At 37.5% G+C, this 26413-nt stretch overlaps 1 protein-coding gene across 3 annotated transcripts in view; it reads right to left on the bottom strand.

The window, feature by feature from the left end:
* Positions 1–14132: 14132 nt before the first annotated feature.
* The window catches only part of LOC149774645 (toll-like receptor 2), a 31616-nt gene continuing 19335 nt past the window's right edge, over positions 14133–26413 (bottom strand). For 2 of the 3 annotated variants that reach the window (XM_089944837.1, XM_089944835.1), the window contains exon 2: positions 14133–18025. In XM_089944837.1, coding sequence (XP_089800963.1) covers positions 15414–17828 — 2415 coding nt within the window. In that variant the 5' untranslated portion in view covers positions 17829–18025 and the 3' untranslated portion in view covers positions 14133–15413. Of the gene's footprint in view, positions 18026–21356; positions 22864–26413 lie in introns of those variants that run through there. The other variant, XR_016416733.1, reaches the window with a different exon arrangement.

Below are 26413 nucleotides of genomic sequence, written 5' to 3'. Positions count from 1 at the left end.
AATCATAAATGAGAGTAATTTATTTTCTTCAAGTAATGATGGAGTCATCTCTGGCATCCACAATGTAAGTTTAGATAATACTACTTTACCATTATTAGCAGCATCAGCGGCTTCATCATCAACACCCTCTCGCTAGATTGCATCATTGCTATTACCCTTTTTATAAAAAACAATTGTGCGTTTAGCTCCAAGAATTATTTTTTAAACCAGGTGCAAAATCAAAAAATATGAGATAATGGAATTACACCTGAAAATCTTCTACGATTACCTTCTAACATATTTTTACGTGTAGCAAATCCTATATTAAAATTAGGATTGCCGCCCATAACTACTGGATCAACATCAGCGTCGGCATCACCGGCATGATTCCTTGGTCGTCTTGTAGTATTAGGTGCGTTATCAGCGTGATTATTATTATCTTTTCCAAACATCATAATCGGACCAGCTGACCTGGTAAAATCATCTGAGTATCTTGCTAAACCAATAATTGTTGTAGCAACGTCAACATCATCATTAATTGATTTAATCTCTTTTCCATCGATCATATACGTGGCGCTCTTAAATAATGTCATAATACCATTATTAACAAAACCAACTTTGTAATTGAGTGCGCATTCGGTATTATCGGTCTTTATAATTTCACCGACAACCTCGATATACGCCTCATATGGTACAAAATATCTACTTGTGTCGTGTACTTGTAACTCAATTCGACTATCACTGTTTTGCGTTACCGCGTCGTATGAGTAATATTGAAAATCGCGAACAGATTCGTCTCTCTCTATTGGTTCATCCATATCAAAAGCAGCGTTAGATGCTCGCGTGAACATTTTTATTATAAAGGTTATCTTCTAAAACGAATACCACTTCCCGAAATTAAACTTGTATTTATTTTTTCATCTTGTTGATTTATCAGCGACGCTAATTTTTGATTCGTCGCGTCGTTTATTACTATTACTAGGCATCGGCAGTTGGTTTTCTTTTACTTACTAGATTGAATATTCTATTTTTGATGGAGTTAAATGCCTTACTAGCACGTTACCAATGGCAGCAGTTGCTTTATCACGAACAACATCCATTGCTTTCATTGATAACTGCTTTATAATATGTCCAGCTTTAGGAGCTATTCTTGTAACGAATCCACTAATAATATCACCTAATCCATTTCCGTAAGTGACTCGATACATTGGTAATCGCGCGTTTACTACTCGAGTAGGAACAGGTCTGCGATGATATTTGTGCACGATCATCTTATTTAATTGTTTATTTATCTAACACAACTAATCACTGTAATCATCAACAAGTTCATCAGCAGTATTTCCATAAATTTTAATATCCATAATACCACTCTGGAATAATCTTCGGCAAATATCAGCTGCTTCATTAATAATTTCTGATGAATTATTTCCACCTCGTTTCCCTCCAATAAGAACCTCTAGTCGTGATACATCATTGATAACGCTATCGGCGCAGACAGAATTATTCCCAAATCCGCTACCGGTAGCACCAGGTTCATCCCGAAACTCTTCTTGAGGTTTCAGTCTCTCATCATATACTTCTTTAATAATCTTTTTATATTCTGAATCATTTAGATAAATCCTACTATTCATGTGAGCAAAATATAATACAGGAACCCAACTATCATCTGTAACATCATTAATATATTTTGGTTTTAAATTTCTTGACTTTTCATTATAATCATGCGCAGCAATTTCAATTAATCTGCTACGATTTTTAAGTATTTCAGGAGCATTTTTTTAACATTAATATCGGGAGCATCTCGTGTGATTCTGGTAGTTGTCTTTGCAGAGATGGAGGTTCGGTTTGTTTCCTTTTTAACTCAGATAATTCATTAAGAAATTTTTATATTCTGGATCTTTTAAATTAACCTTTGATTATTTAGAGGCAAAATACACAGCAGGAATCCAATCGCCTTGTTCAATTTTATTAGCAAATTCAGGTTTTAGATACATTTCTTTAGATTTAAAACCACCTGTGGAAATATCAATTAATTCATTTTTATCACCAAAACTATCAAGCGCTTGTTGGGTAAATATTTCATGCGGTAGTGACGGTTTTTCTTGTATCTGCGTAGGTAATTTTTTTTGGGTTGTGGAGGAACTTGATATACAGGAGGTTGTGCTTGTTGTAATCGGAAAAGATAATCGTCTATTGAGTTACCAAAAAAAATAACCTAAGATCATTTCTTCTGCCTGATTAACATTATAACGAACATAAAATATCCACTTGTACCATTTTTCGCGATCTATAATGTCATCAGCATATTCTGGATCTAAAGAATCTCCTCGTAGAAAACATAACACAGCAAACTCACTTAGTCTTTTAGCGTCTTTAATTTCTTTTATGTAATTAATAGCTTCTTCGGTAAACTTTCAATTGCGGCAGCCCTACCAGCTTGTCTTGTGTCATCCTCGGCAAGTTCAGGTGCAGGTTGAGGCGGTACAGGTTCAGGTCGAGTTTGTTCTTCAATTTTTTTAAATACCGGAAGGATACCTCGTTTTCTTTCCTCTGGATCTTTAACATCTCCAAATAAAACTCGCTCGGTAGTTGTAGTTATTGGTTAAAATAACATCTCAGTTGACTCAGTAAAACCTTGCTTTGCATCTTCAACAGCTTGTATTTTTCGTTTAACTGATTCTTTCAGTGGAAGATGTTCTTTTATTGCTTCCTGTCCTGTCGTTCTCGTGCTAATCGAATAGTATATGCTTCTCCGATAGCCATAATATTAATATATCAACAATTTTTAATTTATAATAGTAAAAAAATTATCGAATCGGCCTTGACAAAAAATTTTGAACTAAACTCCGTGGACACAAAATTAATACCTAAAAGAAAACCCTTATATTAGGAAACAAAACCTTCCACGAGAGATTTTCTCGCAGGTGTTTGTATCTATGAAAACAAACCTGGTATGTTTACATCAATGACACGATGCAAATATCATAAAATATCATCATAGTACACGCGTGTATACAACAAAAATACACACCTGGTCATGTGTGGTCCGTTATCATAAAAATAACACCTAAAATAAGCCTATTATTTTGGAAATAAAGCCCTTTACGAAAGAAATTCTCGCAGGAAGCCTCTTTCGTGATTTAAAACTTGGTCTGTTCACCCCTTCTGCTGCTTACACGTCCTTCTGGCAAGTAAACTTGGTATTTGTCTTCTTGACACCTTAGCTGCCACTCGCGATGGAAGATACTCTTTTCCACAATTAGTCATCATAATATAATTTTCTGTCATTTCATATCAATACATACAGCTATATACTTAGCGTGATTGATTCACTTCAAACTTTGCAGCTGATCCTCTGTATAGTCGATTCAAAATTTATTTTAGTTTATTTAAATTTATTTTAGTTTAAGTAACCGCGGAGCAATCATTGGGATTTGAGCGTTGGCCTCCGATGCGGGAGGTCGCGGGTTCGAACCCCGGTTGAGTCATACCAAAAGCTAGGCGCTCAACATTAAGATTTTCTTGTTGTTGTTCTTCTTCTTCTTGTAGGGTTTAACACAATTGTTTAGCACAAGATATGCTATACATGAACCAGCGACCCACGAGAAGCTACTGGAAAGCTATCTCACATACCCACATTGGACGAATACGAGACTAGAACATACGCTGGTAGAGGTGAGATGGCAATGATCCGTAACGGTGAGCGCTTTAAACCTTGTTTCGGGATAATTTGACAAGATGGGACATCATGCTACATGGTCATCAGTATCCACTGCTACACTGCAGTCATGATAGCCATATGACTTAAAATTGTTAAAGTTAGGTTAAAAATCCAAATCACACACACACACACACACCCACACACATTATAGTATGTAATTTTACTTGAAGTATAATTTTGTTTATTAACCCAATAACCTAACTGGAACAAGCGTGAGTTGTCAATGACAGTAACTGGGATCTATCAGGATGCGATGAATAAATTGAAAAGGCCAGATAAAGATAGATAAAGTAATTAAGCATGAAAATTAACGCCTGTCCGCATACTTCAAAATTACAAACAATCATTTACCATCTTTTAACACCATAGAAACGTGAGCTTCTCTGGCAACAACGAAAATAGTCAAGGATATTGCCCTTAGGCTTCTTAGCCCTGACAGGCAACAGTGATAACACAGTTTAGAAGGTCGTTTGATTTTAAGATACGTATATATCATTGTCCGTTGTACTCTTTCTATTACTATGGAGTTTAGATTTAGAATTGCAATTGATAAATCCTCAGGCGTCAAAAAAGAAGGTGACCAAGCGCATATTCTTGAAATGTATTGCTGACGACATCCACGGAATGTATACCTCTTTACTTCTATGGAGGAATAAATCCACGCTTATGTTCAGAGTCACAACTCTTTGACAGTCTTTAATTCAAATAAATATAAAATCACTGAATAGATTGTTCTTTCTTTTTAAAAATTGCCAGATGATGTAGGTGGAAAATAAATCTTATATATTTAGAAATTCTACTTCATTGACAAGTCATTATGCCTTGTACTTCATTGTCGAGTCATTATGACTTGTACTTCATTGACAAGACATTATGACGTGTTCTTCATTGGCAAGACGTTATGATGTTTTGCAACAAAAAGGTAGAGATGATGGTGGAATAATTTATTTAATTCATATGTAAACACAAACATACTGATATTAAAGTAATATATTATATCCTATGTCACATGTTTTGTCAGGAAGATGACGAATTGATTAACAAAAACAACTAAATAAGGACAGGACTGTCATGGACATTCTCAAAATACCATTCCTAAAAGACACCTGGGAGACATTACCCCATGTAGAGTGTGTTAGAACATTACACACTGTGCCTAGGACAACTTTATGACCAAAACTTGTTGTACAGTGACTTGTTTATGTTCCTCTTTGATCGTTTTGATGTGTGTTTTATCGTTGTACTTAACCGTTTGGCTTTTATGTACCTTTGTCTTTCGTGTTGTTCCATTTTAACTTGCAATAAACGTATCCTGAATAATATACAAACTCTTATCTTGTCTGTGTTCGTGTCAAAAGTGCCATTCCTTGCACTAGGCTACCTTTTCCTCCACTTTCAAAGTCATTGCCGAACACTTGGATCGTGCCAGTTTGGATGCCTAGTATCTTCGCCATCCCTTTAACATGTTAATTGCTGAACCTAGTGGTTCAGGAAAAAACGAACTTGTCAAACGTTTGATCGAACATAGACATCATATGATCGATCGACCACCTCAACGAATCGTGTGGTGTTACAAAGACTGGCAATCGGCGTACAGCCTCTTGCGCGAAAGTCAAGGCAATTCCATCGTGTTTGTGGAAGACATTCCTGGCGATGAAAACGAAATCATGTCTGACCCTGGGCAATCCCTCTCGTCATTTTCGACGACGTGTTAGGAAAAGATGAAAAAGAAATTAAAATGTGGTTTATTTGCAAAGGGGATCATCGTAATGCCAGTGTCATTTACATAACTCAGAATTTGTTTCAACAATGTAAAGCCCATCACACCATCATTCTCAATGCTCATTACGTTGTCTAGTTTCAAAGCCCATGTCAAACACATTGGCTAAATCATGCGTACGACGGTACCACTCAAGCCCCACACGCCTATCTAAGCGTGTATTTAAAACCCACCCACTCCCGATTATTTGCGATTTCGTACCAATTTCTTACACTACTGGAGTCGAGATGGACTGCCTGTCCTGTACACGTCCCCGTCGTTGGATCTGTCTCACAGAGCGTCAACATGCCGTCCCTTCAGTATCATCTTTCAGTGAAATTGATTCGTGCCTTGTACACCATCCGTTGCGAAAAAATCCACAAATACGCGCTCGTGTCTTAGAAGACAGCCTCAAATAAGTTTTACGATGGTTTACGGTGACAACACGTCAATCACTGCAAGGCACCATTCACATTCCTTATCAAACCAAACGCTTTTTGAAAGAAACAAAGTAGCCTTGACGCGACTGTCCGATCTCCGCATCGACACTCCAACCAAAAAGCAAATCATTTTAAAACCTAGAGGGAGCTGTACTCTAGGAGGTGTCGTCATTCATTCCCTCTTAAAGTCGGATCCAAATGTCCCCAAAGTTCTCCTCAAAAAAACAACCACTGGCCAAAAAAGCCAAACGAATCCCAGAGAGGAAAAAGACAACGGTGGCAAGACCAGGTCACAGCCCCAGGAAAGGAAAATCCTAGAGAAAAATAAAGAGAAAAGTTCTCAGAAAGAAAGAAAAAAAAAATCAGAAAACAGTTTCTATCCACAAGCAAACTTACATTCGCAAACTACAACCTTCAACGACGGTGACCACGTGTCCAGTAGCACCAGGTTCTTCCGCTTCACCGTTATTGGCGATACCTGCTAAACCTAATTTGACACACGTTCTTCCTCAGTTGATGAAGCAATGGAAAACCACGTCTTCAAAGTCTTCTACTCCACCCGTGACACTCTCCTCCTCTTTGGAAGCTGCTCACAAAGTACCTGCTCCCAAAATCAAAGTCCCAGAGAGATCGGGAATGTTACAGAGTTTACTGGATTTGTCCAAGCAAGAACTGTCCCGATTTAGTCCTCTGCTAACCCCTCCACGACGCGTGATGCCTGTCATCAAGTAGGTACGACGTAAAGACAATCAGTGGCGACGCGTCCCAGTATATAAACATGTCTGAGGCAAAGAATGGGAATCAATGTTTTTGTGCTCCTGAACACCCAACGATGTTAGTCTTCTTCTAAACCCGAATAAAAGAAAAGGAAAGACCTGACTCCTCGTTTAGTAAAACATGGGGACATGTAGTCCGTCATGTCCAAAGCTTCTTCACCCATGCGAGAAAAAAACCCCATTCAAACTGCCTCCAAAGATGTCATGGATACCGAGTGCGAATGTTGTATGAATGTCTTGAAAGACACGATACGTTTGTATAAACACCAGAAACAGATGCTTAGCCAAGCATCCTCATGTTCGTGGCCAAATGGTTAAAACGAAAATACCCATAAGTCAAAAGAAGATGATATTGATACATCGCTGAGGAATTGTGCCTCTGTTGTTAGGACCCTTGATGAAAGGAGTATTGGAAACCATGCTGGGAGGACTCGTTGGAGCAAGATCAAAAGGAACCAAGAAGATAAAATGGACCGCTGAAGTCCAGATATATCAAACATGACCCTTGAAATCGAATGGAAGGACGAAAACTGGCTTTAGCGCCTTACAAACAATGGATGGAATACCATCATTGGGAAGAACATCGGATCCCCCATTTGCCACCCAATCCGAATACGACCTAGACGTCCCAGTTATAACACGAATTGCAGTCGTTGATTGATCTCAACGATTTGTCTGAGACGTAGACGTTTTGATTACTGAATCAGAGAGAGAGAAAAATATGAAGCACCTAGAGTCTTGCGCCTGTTCCAAGTCGGAACTGGATCTGTTTGCTATGCACCCACTATGATGACAATGCTAGAATTCCAATGGGTTGAATTTCATCCCTTTTCCCCTAACAAGAACGCAGGATCAACTCCAATCGAGTTTTAAATCAAAGGACAGCCCAAAGATTACATCGATCTGAATAGCAGTTTCTTGTACTTGAAAATCAAAATTCAGGATCCGAGTGGAAATGCTGAAGACACTAAGCCAGTAACTTCGGTCAACAATTTTTAAGATTCATTGTCCAGCTCAGTGCTCAAATAACAAACTGGTTAGTAGCAGTATGGATACTTACCATTATCGTGCCTACATGGAAAATCTCTTGACATAGGGAATAGACGCCATATAGACTGATATGGATATTTGCGTAATATGGAAACCTGATACAGCAGGTCAATTCAACAACACCGAAGTGGATGTAAAGAAAGATCATAATAAGGGATTTATATAATGACGAGACAACATCATAGACAGCAAGAGTTTAGAAATTATGGATCGTTTGCATTTGGACATGTCTTTAAAAGAAACGTATTTGCTGAACGGCATGGATATCCGCCTGAGACTGAATCATAGCAGTACCGCTTTCGAGGAACCAAAATCGATGAAGCCAAACTCTACGTATGACGTGTGGAAGTTTTACCTAAAGTGGGAAACGATATCAGTCACACTTTGAGCAGAATGACGTTTAATCCATGGTATATTAAGCAACTATGGCTTCAACGGAGTCAAGAATGAAAATCCTTTCAACGTTTATCACTACGATGTATCCAAGATTGAAGTAAGTCGCGATGGCAAGACCTTGTGTACCAGACCATTCGTACTTATGTTTGGTGACAAGAAGAATTACTTAAGGTCGTATTTGTCCCAGTATTAAGTCACCGGAGGAATAGGAACCAACACCAGTCACGGCATTACGTACTAGGATTATGTAGGAGGCTACATTTTGTGGGCTTTTGATTTCACTCCAGACCAAAGCAGCGATGAGGGTCGATATCACCCTATAAAATCAGCCAGATTTGAGTGTAACTTCAGTTTGCTAAACCTCTACCCCACACGATGAACGTCTTCTTGTATTTCGAATTCGATGATACATATAAATCAACAGTTTGAGAGAAGTCATTCTATACTATTAGAATCTATGGATGACACATATTCCTTTTTGAATAGTGGAGAATCTATGGAAATAAAATGGGAGGATAACGTGGATGTAGAACCAAAAGACAAATAGGAAAAGGATGTGGTGAGATGGCCAGATGGCCAGAACAAGAAGAACATTTAGTCTCCTGTTTGTTAAACACTTTGCAGAAAATAATTACGTAAGTGATCAAGAAATATAGCAATGGGCGTCAGTACCATCATCCCAGTCAAATTCAACACAATAAATGCCTGATGCTGAGTCGAGAAGAAACATTGGACGAGATCTCGAGGAAGCTTGTTGTATCATCTCGGAAGAAGCCGTGTTGCATCAGTGGTTCAAAGATTTGCGTGAGCACTCTTGGCTCAGAGTACAGAGATGAAACGAAGAAACGGTTACTTGTCACACATCTTCAAACAAAAGGTCAGGATTGGATTGATGGATTATTATTTCCTGTGACAAAAACAAGAAACTTCACAAAAAATGGATACCTGGGAACTGTATTACCTTAAGAACCACAGTTCGTCCACTGCTTCCTGGAATCCTGTATGAATTGCCTGATTGCAAACCTCACGACCATCAAGCTTATGTCATACACACGGATGACAGTCATCTTCCAGGAACCCACTGAGTAGCCGTCTACTTTCCTAAAGATGATTGTGTGGAATATTTTGATTCGTATGGATTGTCCCCTTTGGAAGATGATATCATCGACTTTATGAAAAGAAATGACCAGCCAAGCGGGTTCAATAAAGTGACAGTACAACGCTCAGATTCCATGGTGTGGACAATATTGTGTGTATTTTATTGATCAATGCAGTCTTGGATATTCTTTAGAACATTTAGAGACTTATTTTGTTCATCATTCTTTCAGAAACTATGACAAAGTATATCGATGGTTACGTGACCATTTTGGTTATCTTTTATCTTCCGCTAGGAAACGTAGTGTAAATCACTGGCCCAATGACTTACAGCAATGAAAGTCTAGCTTCACTTCACAACGTTGTCAACCTTGGCCAAATAGTTTGTTGTTAGAAAAATGTTTGTTAGTTTATTGGATTGTTTATTTAAAATATTTGATGATTGTTGATTGTTAATTATTTGAAACAATGTTTCTGGCTCTTATTTCCAGTTTTATGATGAACCATGCTCTTGAACTTCTCTCTATCCTTCAAATCATACTATTCTAACGTTCCGAATCTAAACAGTGTGTTTATGTTTTCTATCACGTACATAAAGCGGGATAGTCTTTGATCTGACCATCAATTGTTGACTGATCATCCCATGAAGATGTGCTCAAGACTAGCCCAGCTGAACGAATCTTACTTGATATAGGACCTCTTCATAGAAGAAATCAAGAAAGAGTCAGAAGAATGGACGGCGAAGTATAGACTACAGAAACAGCAGTGAGATCAGCAACAGCATCAGCAGCAACAACATAAACAAGACAGGGTTTTCTCGACTGTAATGTAGATACAAAAGAGTTCTCCTTCTCTTTCCGAAGAAGCAGGCCCTATCCTATGAGAAAGCCTGAAGCCAGACGGGGATGCAATCTTAGAGAATAAAAGACTGGTATAGTTCCTCGTCCACAAACAAAATACCAAAAACAGACCTTTTCAGGGCTACCCAATGCTTACAAAAGAGGTACTAATTCAGTTGCCAGGGGTAGTTTAGTAAGTTAAAAAATAAAAATGTGTCTATAAGCACTTAGTTTCTTTAACTTTGTTAGAAGTGTTTATATAAGCACTTCGTTTTCCGTAGCTTGTCAAAGAATCAGTGCGATCCATGTTTATTGGGATAATTCTCTAGGCAATGTAGGTTTTAGTGACAGGGAATGTTTTTCTTCACGTCAGTGGTTGATAAATATAAAGAGAGCGCTCGTCAGTCTGGCTACCATTGTTCATTGGTGAACTACAAGAAATGAAGAGCAGAGCAGAAAGGTTAATGGAACTCCAGCTGCACCTGGAGTACGCGGGGCGCCAGCTGGGTGAGCTGGCCATGTAGGTTGCAATCGAAATAACCATAGCCGAAAAAGAAGAGTAACACAAGAAAAAGAAGAGGAGGAAAAGAAAAGAGGAATCATACCTCACTTAATGATAAGGTTTGTGTGTGAGGTCAAACCCGAGGTCAGGATACCTTAACAGGCAGCTACCACTGTCATAGCCATCGCCATCAGTAGCAAGAGTCGTAATTCCACAGATGGAAAACTGGGAGGAGGAGTTGCGAGAGCAGCCACTTCAACAACAACAAAATAATCCTTGGGTCTGGCGTAGGAGAAGACAGAGGGAAGGTTTCACTATCCCAGAGATGGAACATTGGGGTGCTGAGGACATTGAAGCTGCCTCCGCACTCTGAGCAGCTGCAGTCAATTGGGATAATGATTGGAGCCGACGTTGTGGCTCTGGCGCAAGACCAGGCCGATGCCACCATTACCACGGTGCACCTGGAGTTTAAAAACAGTAGACTGTGTGTTTGTAAAAGTGACTATCGGCATGTGTGGATAGTAGAATTTTGGGTTTGTAAGCGTTCACGTACGCTTGTGTGAATAGTAGAGAGTGTGCGGTTTTTCTTCTTCCCTTTTATGTTGATGTTATATTTGGTTAGTTGTTTTTTTTTTCTCCTTTCCGTGTGTATGGATATTATGTTATGGTTATTTGACTATTATAATAATGGTTTCTTTGGTCTCCTTCTCTTGTGTGGATAGTGAAATTAGGTTTGTTTATTTAATTTTTTGCTCCTCACCTATGTGTTAATAGTATCTCTGTGGTTAGTTTTCCTACTTTCCGCATGTGGATAGTAACATTTTGCTTGTTGTTTGCTCCTCACCTATTTGTGGATAGTATATGTGTGGTTATTTTTTTTTTATCATTTCCGTGTGTGGATAGTATATTTTGGTTTTGGAGATATTATTTTTAACGGTTTGTTTTTCTTCTTCTCGTGTGTGGATAGTAGATAATATGTGAAGTGAGTGTATGGGATGTTTTCCTTTACGTCTGTGCTTCAAGAATTATAAAGGGAAACATTCATCATACGCGCCATTCTACGGAGGAACAAAAGAAGAAGACAATATATTTGTTTAACAACTTGAAACACAGTTAATACTGGATTATTGATGTAGTGTACGTGGTGTAAAGGCTTGAGAAAGAATTGAAGTATCCAAGTAGCCTAGAGTATGTGACCAGTCTAAAAGTATCCAAAGAAAAGATACAAGGCATGATAGAGGAGAAAGTGGAAAAAATAAGAAGATTAATTCAACCCCCGTATGTGAAAGTAGGACGCTTGAAGGAAGATCTTGATAATGTCATTAAAGTGATGTGATTTCTAGAAGACACGTTGTATTGGACAGAGTAGTCTTTGGTAAAATGGAGACTCATCATCATCATCATTGGCGACTCGGTCTCGAAAGACCATGCGAATAGCGCCCTTGGGGTGTTGCCTGTCTCTGTTGGCAACGTCTGCTGTGGCTGTGCAGGCCTATACGTGAGTGACAGTCCCTACTGCAGTTGGTGCAGACATACTGGGAAGTCTGCATTACTGTTGTTGCTGTTGCGTTCTTCTTTCTCTTACGTTTCTCTGCCACCAACTGGCCTCTCCTTGCATCAGCGACTGATATGCCATTGTTTACCATCCGTCTCCAGGTGCCTCGGTCCTCAGCCAGCTCTTCCCAGCCATCGGGTGAAATGTTGCATGCCTTCATGTCCCTCTTGCACACATCTTTGAAACGGAGTGAGGGGCGTCCGACTCTTCTCATGCCAGTGGCCAGCTGTCCATATAAGATGTCCTTTGGCAGCCTTCCATCCTCCATGCGTCGGACGTGACCCAGCCATCGAAGGCGGCTTTTAATTAGCAGGGAGTACATGCTGGGGGTTCTTGCACGCTGCAGGATCTCGCTGTGTGGAACACGGTCTTGCCAGCTGATTTTCAGGATGCGTTTTAGGCACCGTATATGGAAAGAGTTGAGCCGGCGTTCTTGCCTCATGTAGGTACTCCACGTCTCACTTCCATATAGAAGGGTGCTGAGAACGCAGGCCTGGTAGGCTTGGACCTTGGTGTGCTCTGTCAGCGCGTTGTTTTCCCAAACCCTCTTTGTTAATCGAGCCATGATGGTGTTTGCCTTTCCAAGCCTTCTGTCCAGCTCCATATCAATCGAGAGAGTGTTGCTGATGGTTGACCCTAGGTAGGTAAAGTTGTTGACTGCTTCCAGGGTGACACCGTTGATTTTGATTGAAGGGGCAATGGTGGTATCTTGCACGCTGACATTTGTTTTTTCCAAGCTGATTGTGAGACCAAAGTGCGTGCAGGCAACAGCAAAACGGTCTCCCAGTCTCTGGAGGGCTTCCTCGGTGTGGGCCACAAGAGCTGCGTCATCTGCAAAAAGCATCTCCCTGATGAGCACAGCTCTCACTTTGGTCTTTGAGCGCAGTCGTGCCAGGTTGAACAGGCTCCCATCAGACCTGGTGTGTAGATATATGCCATCCGTGGATGTGTCGAAGGCGTAGGACAGGAGCAGGGAGAAGAAGATCCCAAAAAGTGTTGGTGCCAGCACGCAGCCCTGCTTCACACCACTGTTAATTGGGAAGGAAGTTGAGGATGATCCATCATACATGACTGTTCCCTTCATATCTGCATGGAAAGAGACTATACCAGCTAAAAATAGCATAACAAATTGTTAGAAAGGTAATAAACGAGGAAGTGAAGAATATTAATGATACCTGGGCAAGGAGAAAAAGGATCAAGACAACAGAAAGACAAAAAAGGAGTTTGAAAGATTAAATAACAAATGGATCAAGATAAAGGAGAAATGTAGATCTATGGGACACACTGACTGGATGCAAGAGAGGGAGATGAAGTAGAAGAAGAAAAGAAACATTGAGAAAGAGAAAAAATGGCTTCAGAACTTGAACATATAAAAAAGAAGAAGAACCCAAATGCTCTTTTCAGGGCCACTCAAAAGATTTGCTTTCTTGCCTACAAATTGTGTTAGCTAGTTGTATAGTTATTTATATTATATATGTTGTCTCTTATATGTCTTGTCTATGTCCCGTTCCCGCTAAGCGTTCTAAGATTTTTTTTTCTCCCGGTGTTTGGCCGATTGAGGCCCGCTCCTTGCAACATTATTGTTAATCGAATGTACCGTGACGTCACCTCCCTGTTCCATTCCTCTTGTCCCTATACAGTCCCAATACTTTTGTCCGTATATAGTCCCAAGGGATTTTTTATTGAGATTTCCCTTCTTAATATAATTTCGTCCGTAAACGTTCCCAAGGGCGGTCTGTAATGTAATTTCCCATTGTCTATAAAGTATCCCCATTTACTACTATTAAGGAAGAAATCCACGCTTAGGTTCAGAGTCACATCATCTTTGACAATCTTTAACTTTAATTCAAATAAATATCAAATCGCTGAAGAGATTGTTCTTTCTGTTTATTAATTGCCAGATTTCGATGATGTAAGTGGACAATACATCTTATATATTTAGAAACTGACTAGTACTTCATTGCGGTAGAAAAAGATGAAAAGACGTTATGATGTTTTGCAGCACAAAAAAAGGTAGATATAGTGGCAGAAGAATTTATTTAATTCAGACATGAATATAAACATACTGGAATATTAAAGTAAAATATTATATTCAATGTGACATTGTTCGTCAGTAAGATGAAGAATTAATTAACAAAAACAACACAAAACACAAAATTACACATTAATAAAAGTGATTACAAAATGTTGGTGTTAAACATCCATGCATTTATGTGGATGTGGGAATTGCAGATCATCAACGACACGAATTATGCCAATTCGTTATAAACTCAAGAAACTTCGTCAAACTAATTCTTAGCAAAAGGGTAGAGAGTTTTTAATGAATAACATCTGAAGGTATATACATCGTGATATTAAGGTAGATTACCTTTAAACTTAAGTATTGATGACTAGCACCTCAATGATAGCAACGTTTCTATTCTAGTACTGTACTAACACTTCATCGATAACAACTTTGCATATGTACCATTAACATTTCATCGAAAGCCACCTTGTGACTATTGCACTTACATTTCATCAGTAGCCACATTGACAATATAGCACTAGCATTTCATTAGTCAGTAGCCACATTGACAATATAGCACTAGCATTTCATCAGTCAGTAGCCACATTGACAATATAGCATTAGCATTTCATCAGTCAGTAGCCACATTGACAATATAGCACTAGCATTTCATCGAAAGCCACTTTTTCACTATATCACTATCATGTCATCAAAATCCACAATGTCACTATAGCACTCTATCATATCAACGGAATCCACTTTTCACATTAGCACTAGTATTTCATCAATAGCAACTTTGTCACTATAGCACTAGCGCTTCAGACTAAGCAACTTTGTCACTATTGCACTATCGTTTTAGACAAAGCAACTTTGTTACCATTTCACTAGCGTTTCTGCAATAACAAATTTGTTACTATTGCACTAGCGTTTAAGCAACAGCCACGTTGTCATTAAAGCACTAGTATGTCATCTATAGCCAAAATATTTCGTCAAAATCTAAATAAATAACATGTCAAAAACATTCTTCAAAATGCTTCGCCTTGAAACTGGCTCTTTCTTATTTTAAAAATTTGCTACAATGTGATATTTCTAAACCAGTTGACGAGTTGTAGCACAGCCGTATGTCACAAATCTAATACAAATTAGCACCTTCTTCTACTCTGTCAGACAAATCTGCATCTTGACGTGACTTAACGATAAATTTCCATAAATTTATTTACTCTTTTCTTCACAAAATCATGACTACATGCATCTATATTTATTTACATTATCTCATGTTGCAAAGATTCTTCAGCTCTATACCGCATTCTCATTCTCTTCAACAAGTAAATGATCTCCATCGGTATCTGTCTCATCCGTTTGGTTATAAGCGAATTCGATAGATTTGTCAATAATGCTCTGAATTATTATATTCCACTGAGGACGAATCTCGAATTCCCCATCTTTAATTGACCATGATGCCCTCGTGTAAGTTTCCAGCAAATTTTTAATTACTACATTGGCACCTGATATGTCTTGTGGTTCTTGCATGATGACCACTACATTCCTATTTTCTTGAATAGCAACTATGCACTCTGTCGTGCACCACGGAGATTTAAGGAAAGATGGTGTTATAACGGGAACTACCACAAGACTTTCACTTATACATCGATGAATCTCTGCCATAATACGCATACCCGGTATGAAGTAATCTGCACCGCAACATACGAGCTCCAGGTCCCTTTCAATGTTAATATTCAGCTTTTGTTTTAAGAGATTATTTAATGGTTCATGTATATATTTCCTGACCATATCATCATCCTGGCTGCAAAATGGAAGAAATGCAATAAATTTGAATTTATTGTTTTTCTTCTGAATCAGTTCTCTAAGCATTTGAATTTTCTCACGTTTTCGTTTATGTCTTCTCATATAAACAACGAGAATAGAAAAGGCACTTATACAAAAAACTGAAAATATTACCGATGGAACAACGACTTTTACTATTGCAGGAAGAGCAACACAATCAAAGTGAACTTTATCGAGTGTTTCTCTGTTTAGAGGATAATGGTCACTTCCATATTTGCATCTTAAGGACTCCATTTGAGAAATTACGATATTGGTGGATATTATCCATTCTAAAAAATAAATACTTTCACAGTCGCATTGCAGTGGATTTCCAGAAAGCCCAATTGTCAAATGCCTATGCATTACTTCCTTATTCTGTAACAATTCTCTGGTCGTATCAAAGCTTTGTCCATATCCATATTTGTCAGCCAACGCGATTTTATCCAAGAAATATAACGACGAACTATTATCAATATATTTTTCATTGATCTCCGTCTTTGACATCTGATGTCGTGATATTAATTCAAGAGTAAGAATACTGGCTGAGGTTAATCTGTGCAGGCGGTTGTTGCTTAGATCGATATACTTTAAGTTCCACATGTTGCACAAATCAATATTGAAGTCATTAAGATCATTCTCTCTCAGGTCAAGAAGTTGCAATTTGGTATTGAAAGACAAAAATGTCTTTGGAATGGTAGTCAGATGGTTATTTTGTATAGACAAAACTCGAAGTTCTTTGTTCCAAGAAAGTAAATTGCGAAAATCTTCCATTGATTGCATGCTAAATAGTTTATTTGCGTTCATATTGAGAACCTTCATTGAGGGAAAAAGTCTTAGCAGTGAAGGATTTATATATTCCATGCCATTACGAGAGAGGTCTAATTTCTGCAGTTCTTGAAAATAATACGCTCCTTGAAGACTCATGTTTATATAAACCAGGTTGTTAGTGCTCAAATCTATAACCTTGATGGCCGTTTGTGCATTAAAACTAGACAAATTCAAAATAATGTTGGGTTGTAATTTAAACTCGCGCAGTTTGCTGAGAAAAATGTATTTAACTTTGGAAAGGATGAAATATTTTGGTTCCCAGAGTTGTACGGTTTCTACCATAGATGGACATCCACTCGCATCAAACACTTCCCACTTAGGCAGATCATTCTCGTCTCTATCGAGTCCTCCAAAAAGTTGTATTTTAGTGTTGGAGATATTTAAATACCGCAAATTAAAGAGTACTTTCCTGTAAACATCATTCTCAAGCTGAATAATATTTGCACGACTTATATCCAGGTATGTAAGGTTTTTACCACTGAGCGCATTGGCAAATGATTCGGTCAATACTATGGGAAACCGCCTCATGTGAAGGCCGATCAAAGATAAATATTTTAGGCCACTGGGAGTTTCAGTCAGAGCTTTCTCCACAACAGTTAAATACATCCACCATAACATGTAAAAATGTAATGCTTCAAGGTTGGGAATATATCGGAATACCGCTGAGTCGATTTCATCTATACTATAACACGATGATATTGAAAGATATTTCAATCCATCAAGCCCTTCCAGAAATGTTTCGTTTATACGAGTAATATCTGGGAAGTCAACAATAACAAGTTCTGATAAATTCCTCCAACTTGCGTCTACGAAAAGTCCATTTGGAAAATCCGGAGCAGGAAAATCTGTTCCATCCAATGTAACTCTTCGTATATATGATGGAATTGAAATTGGGAAGTCTTGTCTTGATGCAATGCGTCTACAGACAAAAGATTTGTCAGCATTCAAGCATGTTGGAACTGCTTTCAAGTCTTTAATACAAATAGCTATCAAACAGAATAATGGAAATGCAACTTTTGCAGGCATATCCATAGGAAGCAACTGAGAATCGTAAGGCATATCCGTATGACGCACCTCAGAAAAATAAAATCCTCGTTAGATCAATGCTTTCCTCATGTATAAAAGGAAGCAATATCTCCAAATTCATCAATTAGAAGGACGAGAGGTTACTCATCACAGACGCATTATTGTCGATCTCTCCATTTCTGTTCTTAAAATTGTCATCGAATTGCATTAGCACGTTTCGGTCACGTGGACTGAAAAGAGACGTATATGCTTTGTTAGCACAAAAAACTAATGGAATACATCACATAATATTTAAACGAATGTTTTTCACTTTATGCTGCAAAATGATTAGCTAAGTCAAAATTACTATATCTTTTCGACATAGAAAATACATATGCATTCTTATAGAAAATGTCCGATGATCCAATGTTCCAGGCGGCATTCAGAAGTATAACACAGTCAGCATTACGTACACACATTTTTTAAAAAATCTTTATTCGCCATTCTGTCTACAAGAATCTTACAACTTGCCTTCACTGCATATAACAGCCTGTCAGTCTACCGACCATTCACATATAACACTAAAATGATAGGCAGTGTGCATGAAATACATGAATCCTCTAGACTTTATCACTAATTTTCTTCATTTACATATGATGTTCACTGCACTTCTTCAGGGAAATTAAGTCGTAAAGCAAATCGGTATACGTATATAGCAAAGTAAAGAAAAATACACACATGGTCAGATAATATAGGAGGATACAGCTAATCTGACTTTAATAGCGAACCTGTTTAATGAGACGACATAAAATGTTCAACATCTTTCCCTTTCGAAAACGGACCTGTGGCCTAAAATTTGACGATATCAGAAAACAGTAGTCACCTGTGATCTTGTATCCATTGAGAAAATCCTGAGAAATATTGTACACAACACAGTAGAAGCAGTTAGCTCTGCGAGATTAACATTGCTGTTGAGAACGTAGCACTCATAATTGTGTAATCTCGTTATCTCTTGATTAATTGTTGATGAAAATGTGTGATTTATTATTATATGCTCATTTATTCCCTGTTAAGTTTACATTGTCAGAATCGTTCAGTTTTCCCCGATACTGAATGCGCGGGACAATACACATAGAGCATTCACATGCATAAAGAACTAATTTCTATTGCAAACAAACAATGATTCAGACACCAGCAATTTTCATTTGTACACAAATAACATACACTTGCGTAAGAGGCTCTTTGCGTTGTGCTTGTTTAAATTTGTTTCTGAATGAATTAAGACATGTTTCGTGGACTGCAAAAAAACCCAACTGTTGTGGCACATTCAGCGTTGATACAATGTTACGGATTTAGGCTAGCTACGTTATATAAAAGACGGAAGATAAGATCCTTATAAATCATATACAAGTGACAAGGCATATACTGTCTTCTTTAGCAGATGATAAGAATGGCAAAATAAAATAAACTTACAGTTTTACATCCTGAATTTCCTCAAAATGTATTTTCTTAATTCTGCAAATCCGAATTACGTCTTTTTGATAATTGCAATGGAAAAACTTATTATATTTTTCCCACATTATGATTTCAAACATTAAATGACAGAAACAGAAACACGTTTGCAGTCGTAAACACGCTTCTCCTGCGCCACTTCAATCTGATGTATTTCATATATAATTTTCACAGATGAATCCAGTCCAAAATCACAAACTTTCATCGAATCGAAACAAAATTCCAAAATATATTCATTTCAGGTAAAATATGACAGTTGTTTCCTATAGTATGACCATTACTACGACTCTGTGGTCCTACAATATGACCATTACTACGACTCTGTGGTCTTACAGTATGACCATTACTACGACTCTGTGGTCTTACAATATGACCATTACTACGACTCTGTGGTCTTACAATATGACCATTACTACGAATTTGTGGTCTTACAATATGACCATTACTACGACTTTGTGGTCTTACAATATGACCATTACTACGACTCTGTGGTCTTACAATATGACCATTACTACGACTATGTGGTCTTACAGTATGACCATTACTACGAATTTGTGGTCTTAGAATATGATCATTACTACGACTATGTGGTCCTACTGTATAACCATTACTACAAATATGTTGTCTTACAATATGACCATTACTACGACAATGTGGTCTTACAGTATGGCCATTAATACGACTCTGTGGTCTTAAAATATGACCATTTCTACGACTCTGTGGTCCTACAATATGACCATTGCTACGACTTAAAATGATTAATAGAAACGAATAAGAAGCCACACACTTTGTAAAATTCAACTAATATCAGTTTTCCCTATGAATACAAAGTGAAAATGTTTAAAAAGGAACTTACGGTATTGCAAATTTAATCCCAAATTATCCTCGAATTTCTAAACAGTAGTGTTAATCCAAAATAAATTCAACGCTGAAGTGTTGATGTGCCTGTCGTGGTCCGTGTCCTATTGACGTATCAACAGTCTTTTCTTGGATCACTATAATACAATCTAAAAATATCTCCCTGTTTGAAATTTCACCGCACACTGCCCTTGTCCTTGGCTCATGCCAAGATAATAATCATAGTAATTAACCCATGTTGATAGAGAAATATATTTAGATATGTATTGGTTCACAAGAAGTAACGCATACCCTTATCCAGTCATGTTCCCACTTTGTAATTCTTACTCGCTATCTCTGGCAGAGATTGCAGTGGAGAACAGCTGTTTATTTCCTTTATTAAAACGTATTGTGGGGAACAGGTGTTTATTTTATTAGTATAACTTGTTGCGGAGAACAGGTGTTTATTTTATTTATTAGAACTTATTGTGCAAGGCATTTCCCAAACTCCGAAATTACCAATTCCTGCAATCTACAGATGAAATCTATACAACACCTTTAAGAGCAAGTTCACGTATTAAACTTGTAAGAGAATTAATTATTTTTGTTTGTGACAATGTATATATATGTGCATATAAGTGGCGGGTTATAATTCCTATTATGTGTGTGACAAAATATATCTTTGTCCATGTAAATGGAGATTTATGATTCCTCTTTGTGTGTGAGAATGTACCTCTACGTGCATGTGAGTGAATGCACTACAGGTGTTATATCTGCGTAAGCTTATTAAATATCTTCTAGATGTATCATCCCTATCTATAGGATACACCATTCATCGGCAAACGTGATGCTGTTTATATCTAAGTTACTTAGTGTACTTGCAATTTTATTGCAATATATTGGTTGAAAAATTATATATATTCAATTTTTCGAACAATTTATATAGCACAGCAGAAGAAGAATACTGAAGTTACTTATGATGATCACATTATTGAAATTCTTTAATTGATTATAAGTTTGGATTTAATTTGGTGTTTACACGCCTAGTGCAAAAGAGGAGAGACAAATATGCAGAAAAAAGAAGCAGAAACACAAGCTTGACCTACTCTAACGATTCACATAATTTATTCCGCTATGGAACACCTGGCCAAAAGCCGATCCGATTTAAAACAAACGAGGAAAGAGACGGAGGAGGAAGAGATAGTTTTTAGATCAAAAACAAACGTTAACTAATTTTTTAAATCAAATATTTTCTTTATTTTGATCCTACCAATTACATAAATAAAATAAAAGAAAAGGTTTAATTCTAATTATTCTCCTTAAGGTTTAAATTCAAACTTCCTAATATGTCGAACCTTTTCCATGAGTAATTCCCACTCTATGTATATGCTAAGATAACGATTTGTTTAAACTTACGCATAAATGCTTACGAGAAATTTAATTCGTAATAATCGCGTCGTTCATTCGAAAAAGAGGGTATTGTTCATTTTTTTAGACTTTTCTATATATGGTAATTAATTACATTCGGTTAGGAATGAATCAATTAACAATTAGTTAGCCCACATATTGATCTGATTAAGGTCTTCGTTCAAAACGCTGCAGGGAGAGTTATGTTCAATAATAATAGACGAAAATGTATCATCATTAAACAGTTTGCTGTTGAACTGAATGCTCAGTGACAATACCGTTAATGTAAATAATAAAAACAGTAATCTAAGTATTAGATCCCTGGAGAACGCCAGTATTGACATGTTGTTGATCTGCAGTGAACCTTTCTATAACAATTTAATCTCTGAATATTAAATAAACATCTGCTGGTCTTAAAATATGCAACAGAAAGACGTAAAATCGACACGTTTTGTGAAATTCAAGAAATCAATGTTTTCCCTAATAACTAAGTGAAAATTAAAAAGGAAATTAAGTCTAAAGTAATCCTGCGTGGTGAATCAAAAGTCCAAACGAATAGAACACTCCAAATGAACTGCAATAGTTTTGAAGGAGCTGATGTACAAATACTCCTGAATCAGTTGATGTTCCAATAGTCACAATTATATAATCAGGGCGTCTTTGAATAAGTCTACAATAATCTCAAAGAGAAGTTTTGAAACGTTTTGCCCAAAGAGTTGAGTATTGAAATAGATAGATAATTAGAAATAAAATATTTTCTCCTTTTTCGTAGAGTAGCATTAACCTCTCTCCGCGTTATTCGAAAATATAAAGTTTCGATCGGATTATTGAAGATTTCTGGTAACAGTTAGCATGGAAACAGCTTCAGTTAAAATTGTTATAACAGTTGTTAGGAACTAACGAGCAAGAAGGTGCAATATTCCTTTATCTTTTACCAAAAAGCCATAACGTAGTATTGAGGATAAATGTCATTTTATAGTTACCGAATATATTGGAAAATACAAACTGCAGTCAGGAATAAAGTTACAAATGATTAAAGGAGGGAAAGAATAAATGAAAAGGACAATTTAGAGAAACTTACATCAAACTGAATGTCTGTTATAACGGAGATAGAAAAGGGTACGACGTGAATGAAACATTTGATAATTTTGGTTGTTGGAACTATGACTGTCTAAATTTCCGCCACGTATATTAAACCTTTCATCATGAAAACATTTGTTACGAAATGGCGGAGGCATCAAGAGAAATACAATATTTTTCTACACAAATCCAGTTGTAGACTCAAAATTATATCCCAGGATCATATCTCCTTTCCTTAGCACTTCGGTCATGCCTTGAAAGAAAGAGAAAAATTAATTTCGGTTACTTTGACAACTTATACTTGAAATCAGAGACATAACAAAGACTAATTAATGGTTCTTCATTCGAATCGTATTCCTCAAAGGTCTGGGGGTTCTAGAGCCCTGTAATGGCTTCAGAAAATACACATGTTGTATTTTCTTTATTTTAAAAGGTGTTTTGTGTAGTTTATATACACATAAATATGTATTTAGACATGCGCTACATTTGTCATATTTATCGCGTGCCTTGATGTCGCCCGCGGTCGTGCGTAAGGTGTTAATGTGAAAAATACAGCTGCCTGCAATTCATTTGTGCAAATTATACTATTCCATCAGCCATGAAACAAAGTAAAATATTACGAAATATTAGTCATGAAAATATTCATACGTTTTGCAACGAAATAAAAACCACATATCTCCAGAGTAGATAGTGTTCGTCCATTGATTTCAAACGTTTATCTTAACGAATTATCGTAGCGAGCGATGAAGGGCAGTAACTTCCCCTTCTCGGCTCATGCCGACTTTCATTAAGATATGATGTGTATTTCATCGCAGTTATATAAGTACATTACTTTTAAACAGTTTGCTCATTTAATTTGAATTGAAAGTAAATGGTCCGACCGGCTGCCCAAGAATGGAAAATATTTACGTATTCAAAAGCTTTACAACATTAGTTAACAAAGACAATACATGTAATATAAAGACATTAAAACAAAGAACAAACACAATTAAATTAGAAAATATAAAAAAATCAATGAAACTATTAAAGGAAAAAAACAGTATTAGGTCTTTAAATTTGTTCTTGCAGTCGAAATAAGTGAATTTTAAGAGCACTCTTGAATGTCATCACTGTGTCTTTGTGCCTAAGGTCAGTGGTCAATTCATTCCACGTTGCCGGGCTCTGCGTATGCAAAAGAGCATTGTCCATATGACTTTGTTTTCATAGTGGGAATCACGAGTATACGATTGTCAGAAGAGGAGCGTAGGTATCTTGCTTGTGTATAAACATGGGTGAGTTCGGATAGGTATGTTGGACTGCTCTGTCAGTGAAACGTAGCACAGAGAACACATTTTGTGTTTAATTCTGGATCGAATGGATAGCCAGTGTAGGGTACAGAGGAGTGGGGAGGTTTGCTCTGATAGTGATACTCTAAGTATGATCCGAGCAGCTGTGTTTTGAACTTTTTGAACTTTCTGGAGCAGATATTGAGATCAACCAGACAGAATTTAGTTACAATAGTCCAGTCATGAAAGTACTAATGAACACACAAATGTATTATAGGTCATCAACTGAAAGATGTTTGCTAATGGAGCTGATGCGTCTCAGCTCAAGATATGCATCCTTGCATATGTTCATGGCATGTTGGTGCAACACGAGAGTACTGTCCAGCGTAACACCTAGCTTTCGTACTGACTGTGTGAATTTAATGTTGGTGTTGCTGATATTTATTTATGTTGTGATCAGAATGGTCTCAGGTTTATCATCATTCATCTGCAGCATGTTACATGCCATCCATGATTTCACATCCGAAATGCATGTGTCTACAACTTGGATGGTAGCATCAACTTCAGTTGGGTGGCTAGATTTGTATATCTGGATGTTGTCAGCGTACCTTTGGTGAGAGACTGTATGATGATCTATAACACTTGAGAGCGGTTGAATTTATATACGTAAATGGATTCACACGCATTTCTCAAAGCGCCATCCAGAATGGACAAACCGTGTGCTATTTTACTGTGCGAATTATTTTATAATGTAATTAACATGAATTGTCTCAAATGCACTAAAGATTTAAACTGACATATTTACTTCTGAATTGTTAGATGTGGTGATGAATGATTTATTTCTATGGAATTTTGGTGTTGTTGTACTTGTGGGGTTTAACGCCATTTTTTAACTCACGATATGCTATATATGGCTATAACATTATACATGTGTAACTGACCAATCAGAACCCTCTGTGCATGAGTCATAGCTCCACTGGTACTATCTACAGGCGTCTGCCTCTTTGATAGCACTCTGTATTAAGACCTCACAGTAGTCACCTGTATATATTAAAGTATTGATAGTTAGAACACGACGTCTCATCTTATGTTTTAACACAATAACACAACATGGTGTCAGATGTGGGGTACTAATTATAACTGGAATAGCACATGGATCGTAAATGGATATTTTGAAACAATAACTTTACAATCCACGGAAGATTTTGCACGAATTTAAAACCTTAAAAACGTTGAAATTTCTGCATACGAACTTAATACCTTCGAGATGGATCTTTCCGGCGTGCCAACCCCTACCATGGACTGGGACAATTCCAACCTTACCAACTCATGGGCTAAATTCCAACAACATTGTGAATTAATATTTAATGGACCGATGAGCAGAAAAAGTGATGCGGTCAAAGCCAACTGCATTCTACTTTGGGTAGGCGACAAAGGTAGAGATATTTTCAACACATGGACTATGACGGATGAAGATAAAAAGGACCCATCAACGCTCTTTACAAAATTCAAACATCACGTGCAACCAAAATTAAATCCGGTCTTTGCCAGATTCAAGTTTAACAATGAAATTCAAGGCTCCAGGACAATAGACCAATATGTGACTTCACTGAAACTTTTGGCCAAGGACTGTCTCTTCAAAGACGAAGACGACATGATTCGTGATAGAATTGTCTTCGGGGTATCGTCACCAAGGATACGAGAAAAACTTATCAACGAAGGTGAAAAGTTGACCTTGGAAAAGGCTATTAACATCAGTCAAAACCATGAATATGCCCAGGAGCAGCTCCAGACCATGTCTGCATCAGCCAGACCGGAAGTACATGCGACAATTCAACGACAGACCAAGACAAAAGAACTACAGCCAAAGAAGAAATGGACCACATCTTCCAGACGGAGCGTCAACGCGACCTGTGGACACTGCGGATACAAGTCACATTCAAGCCAGGACAAGTGCCCTGCAAAAGGAAAGACTTGCAATAAGTGTCATAAACTCAATCACTTTGAGAAAGTGTGCAGATCAAAAACGGTCAGTGTGATTAACAATGAACATAAAAACGAGGATTTATATATTGACAGTGTAAAAAGGGACATAATTGCCAATGGCCAGGCGTATGCAGCGATAGAGGTAGGACCTAATTTAGTTTCTACTGATTTTAAATTGGATACTGGCTCTCAAGTTAACATCATACCATCGCATATATTCAAAAAGCTAGGCATTAAACATCCACTTCAACCTACATTAAGCACATTATCCGTATATGACGGCAAATTATTGAGTACAATGGGTACAGTCAATCTCACGTGTAAGCGCACTGAACGTACACATGAACTCGAGTTCTACATTGTTAAAACGAAAGCACCACCTATTCTTGGTTTACAATCTTGTATGGAGTTAGGCTTAGTTAAATTTACATACTCCGTTCAGACACAGATGTCAAATTTACAATGTAACAAGAGTACGCCCCTCACTAATGCAGTTGTTCTCAAGGAATATGCCGAAGTCTTCAACGGCATAGGTCTTTTCCCAGGGGAATG

The sequence above is a fragment of the Sinohyriopsis cumingii genome, unplaced genomic scaffold (genome assembly GCF_028554795.1).
Source record: "Sinohyriopsis cumingii isolate HCF-2022 unplaced genomic scaffold, ASM2855479v2 utg000160l, whole genome shotgun sequence".
Classification (NCBI taxonomy): domain Eukaryota; kingdom Metazoa; phylum Mollusca; class Bivalvia; order Unionida; family Unionidae; genus Sinohyriopsis; species Sinohyriopsis cumingii.
This window is presented reverse-complemented; position numbering and strand designations above follow the sequence as displayed.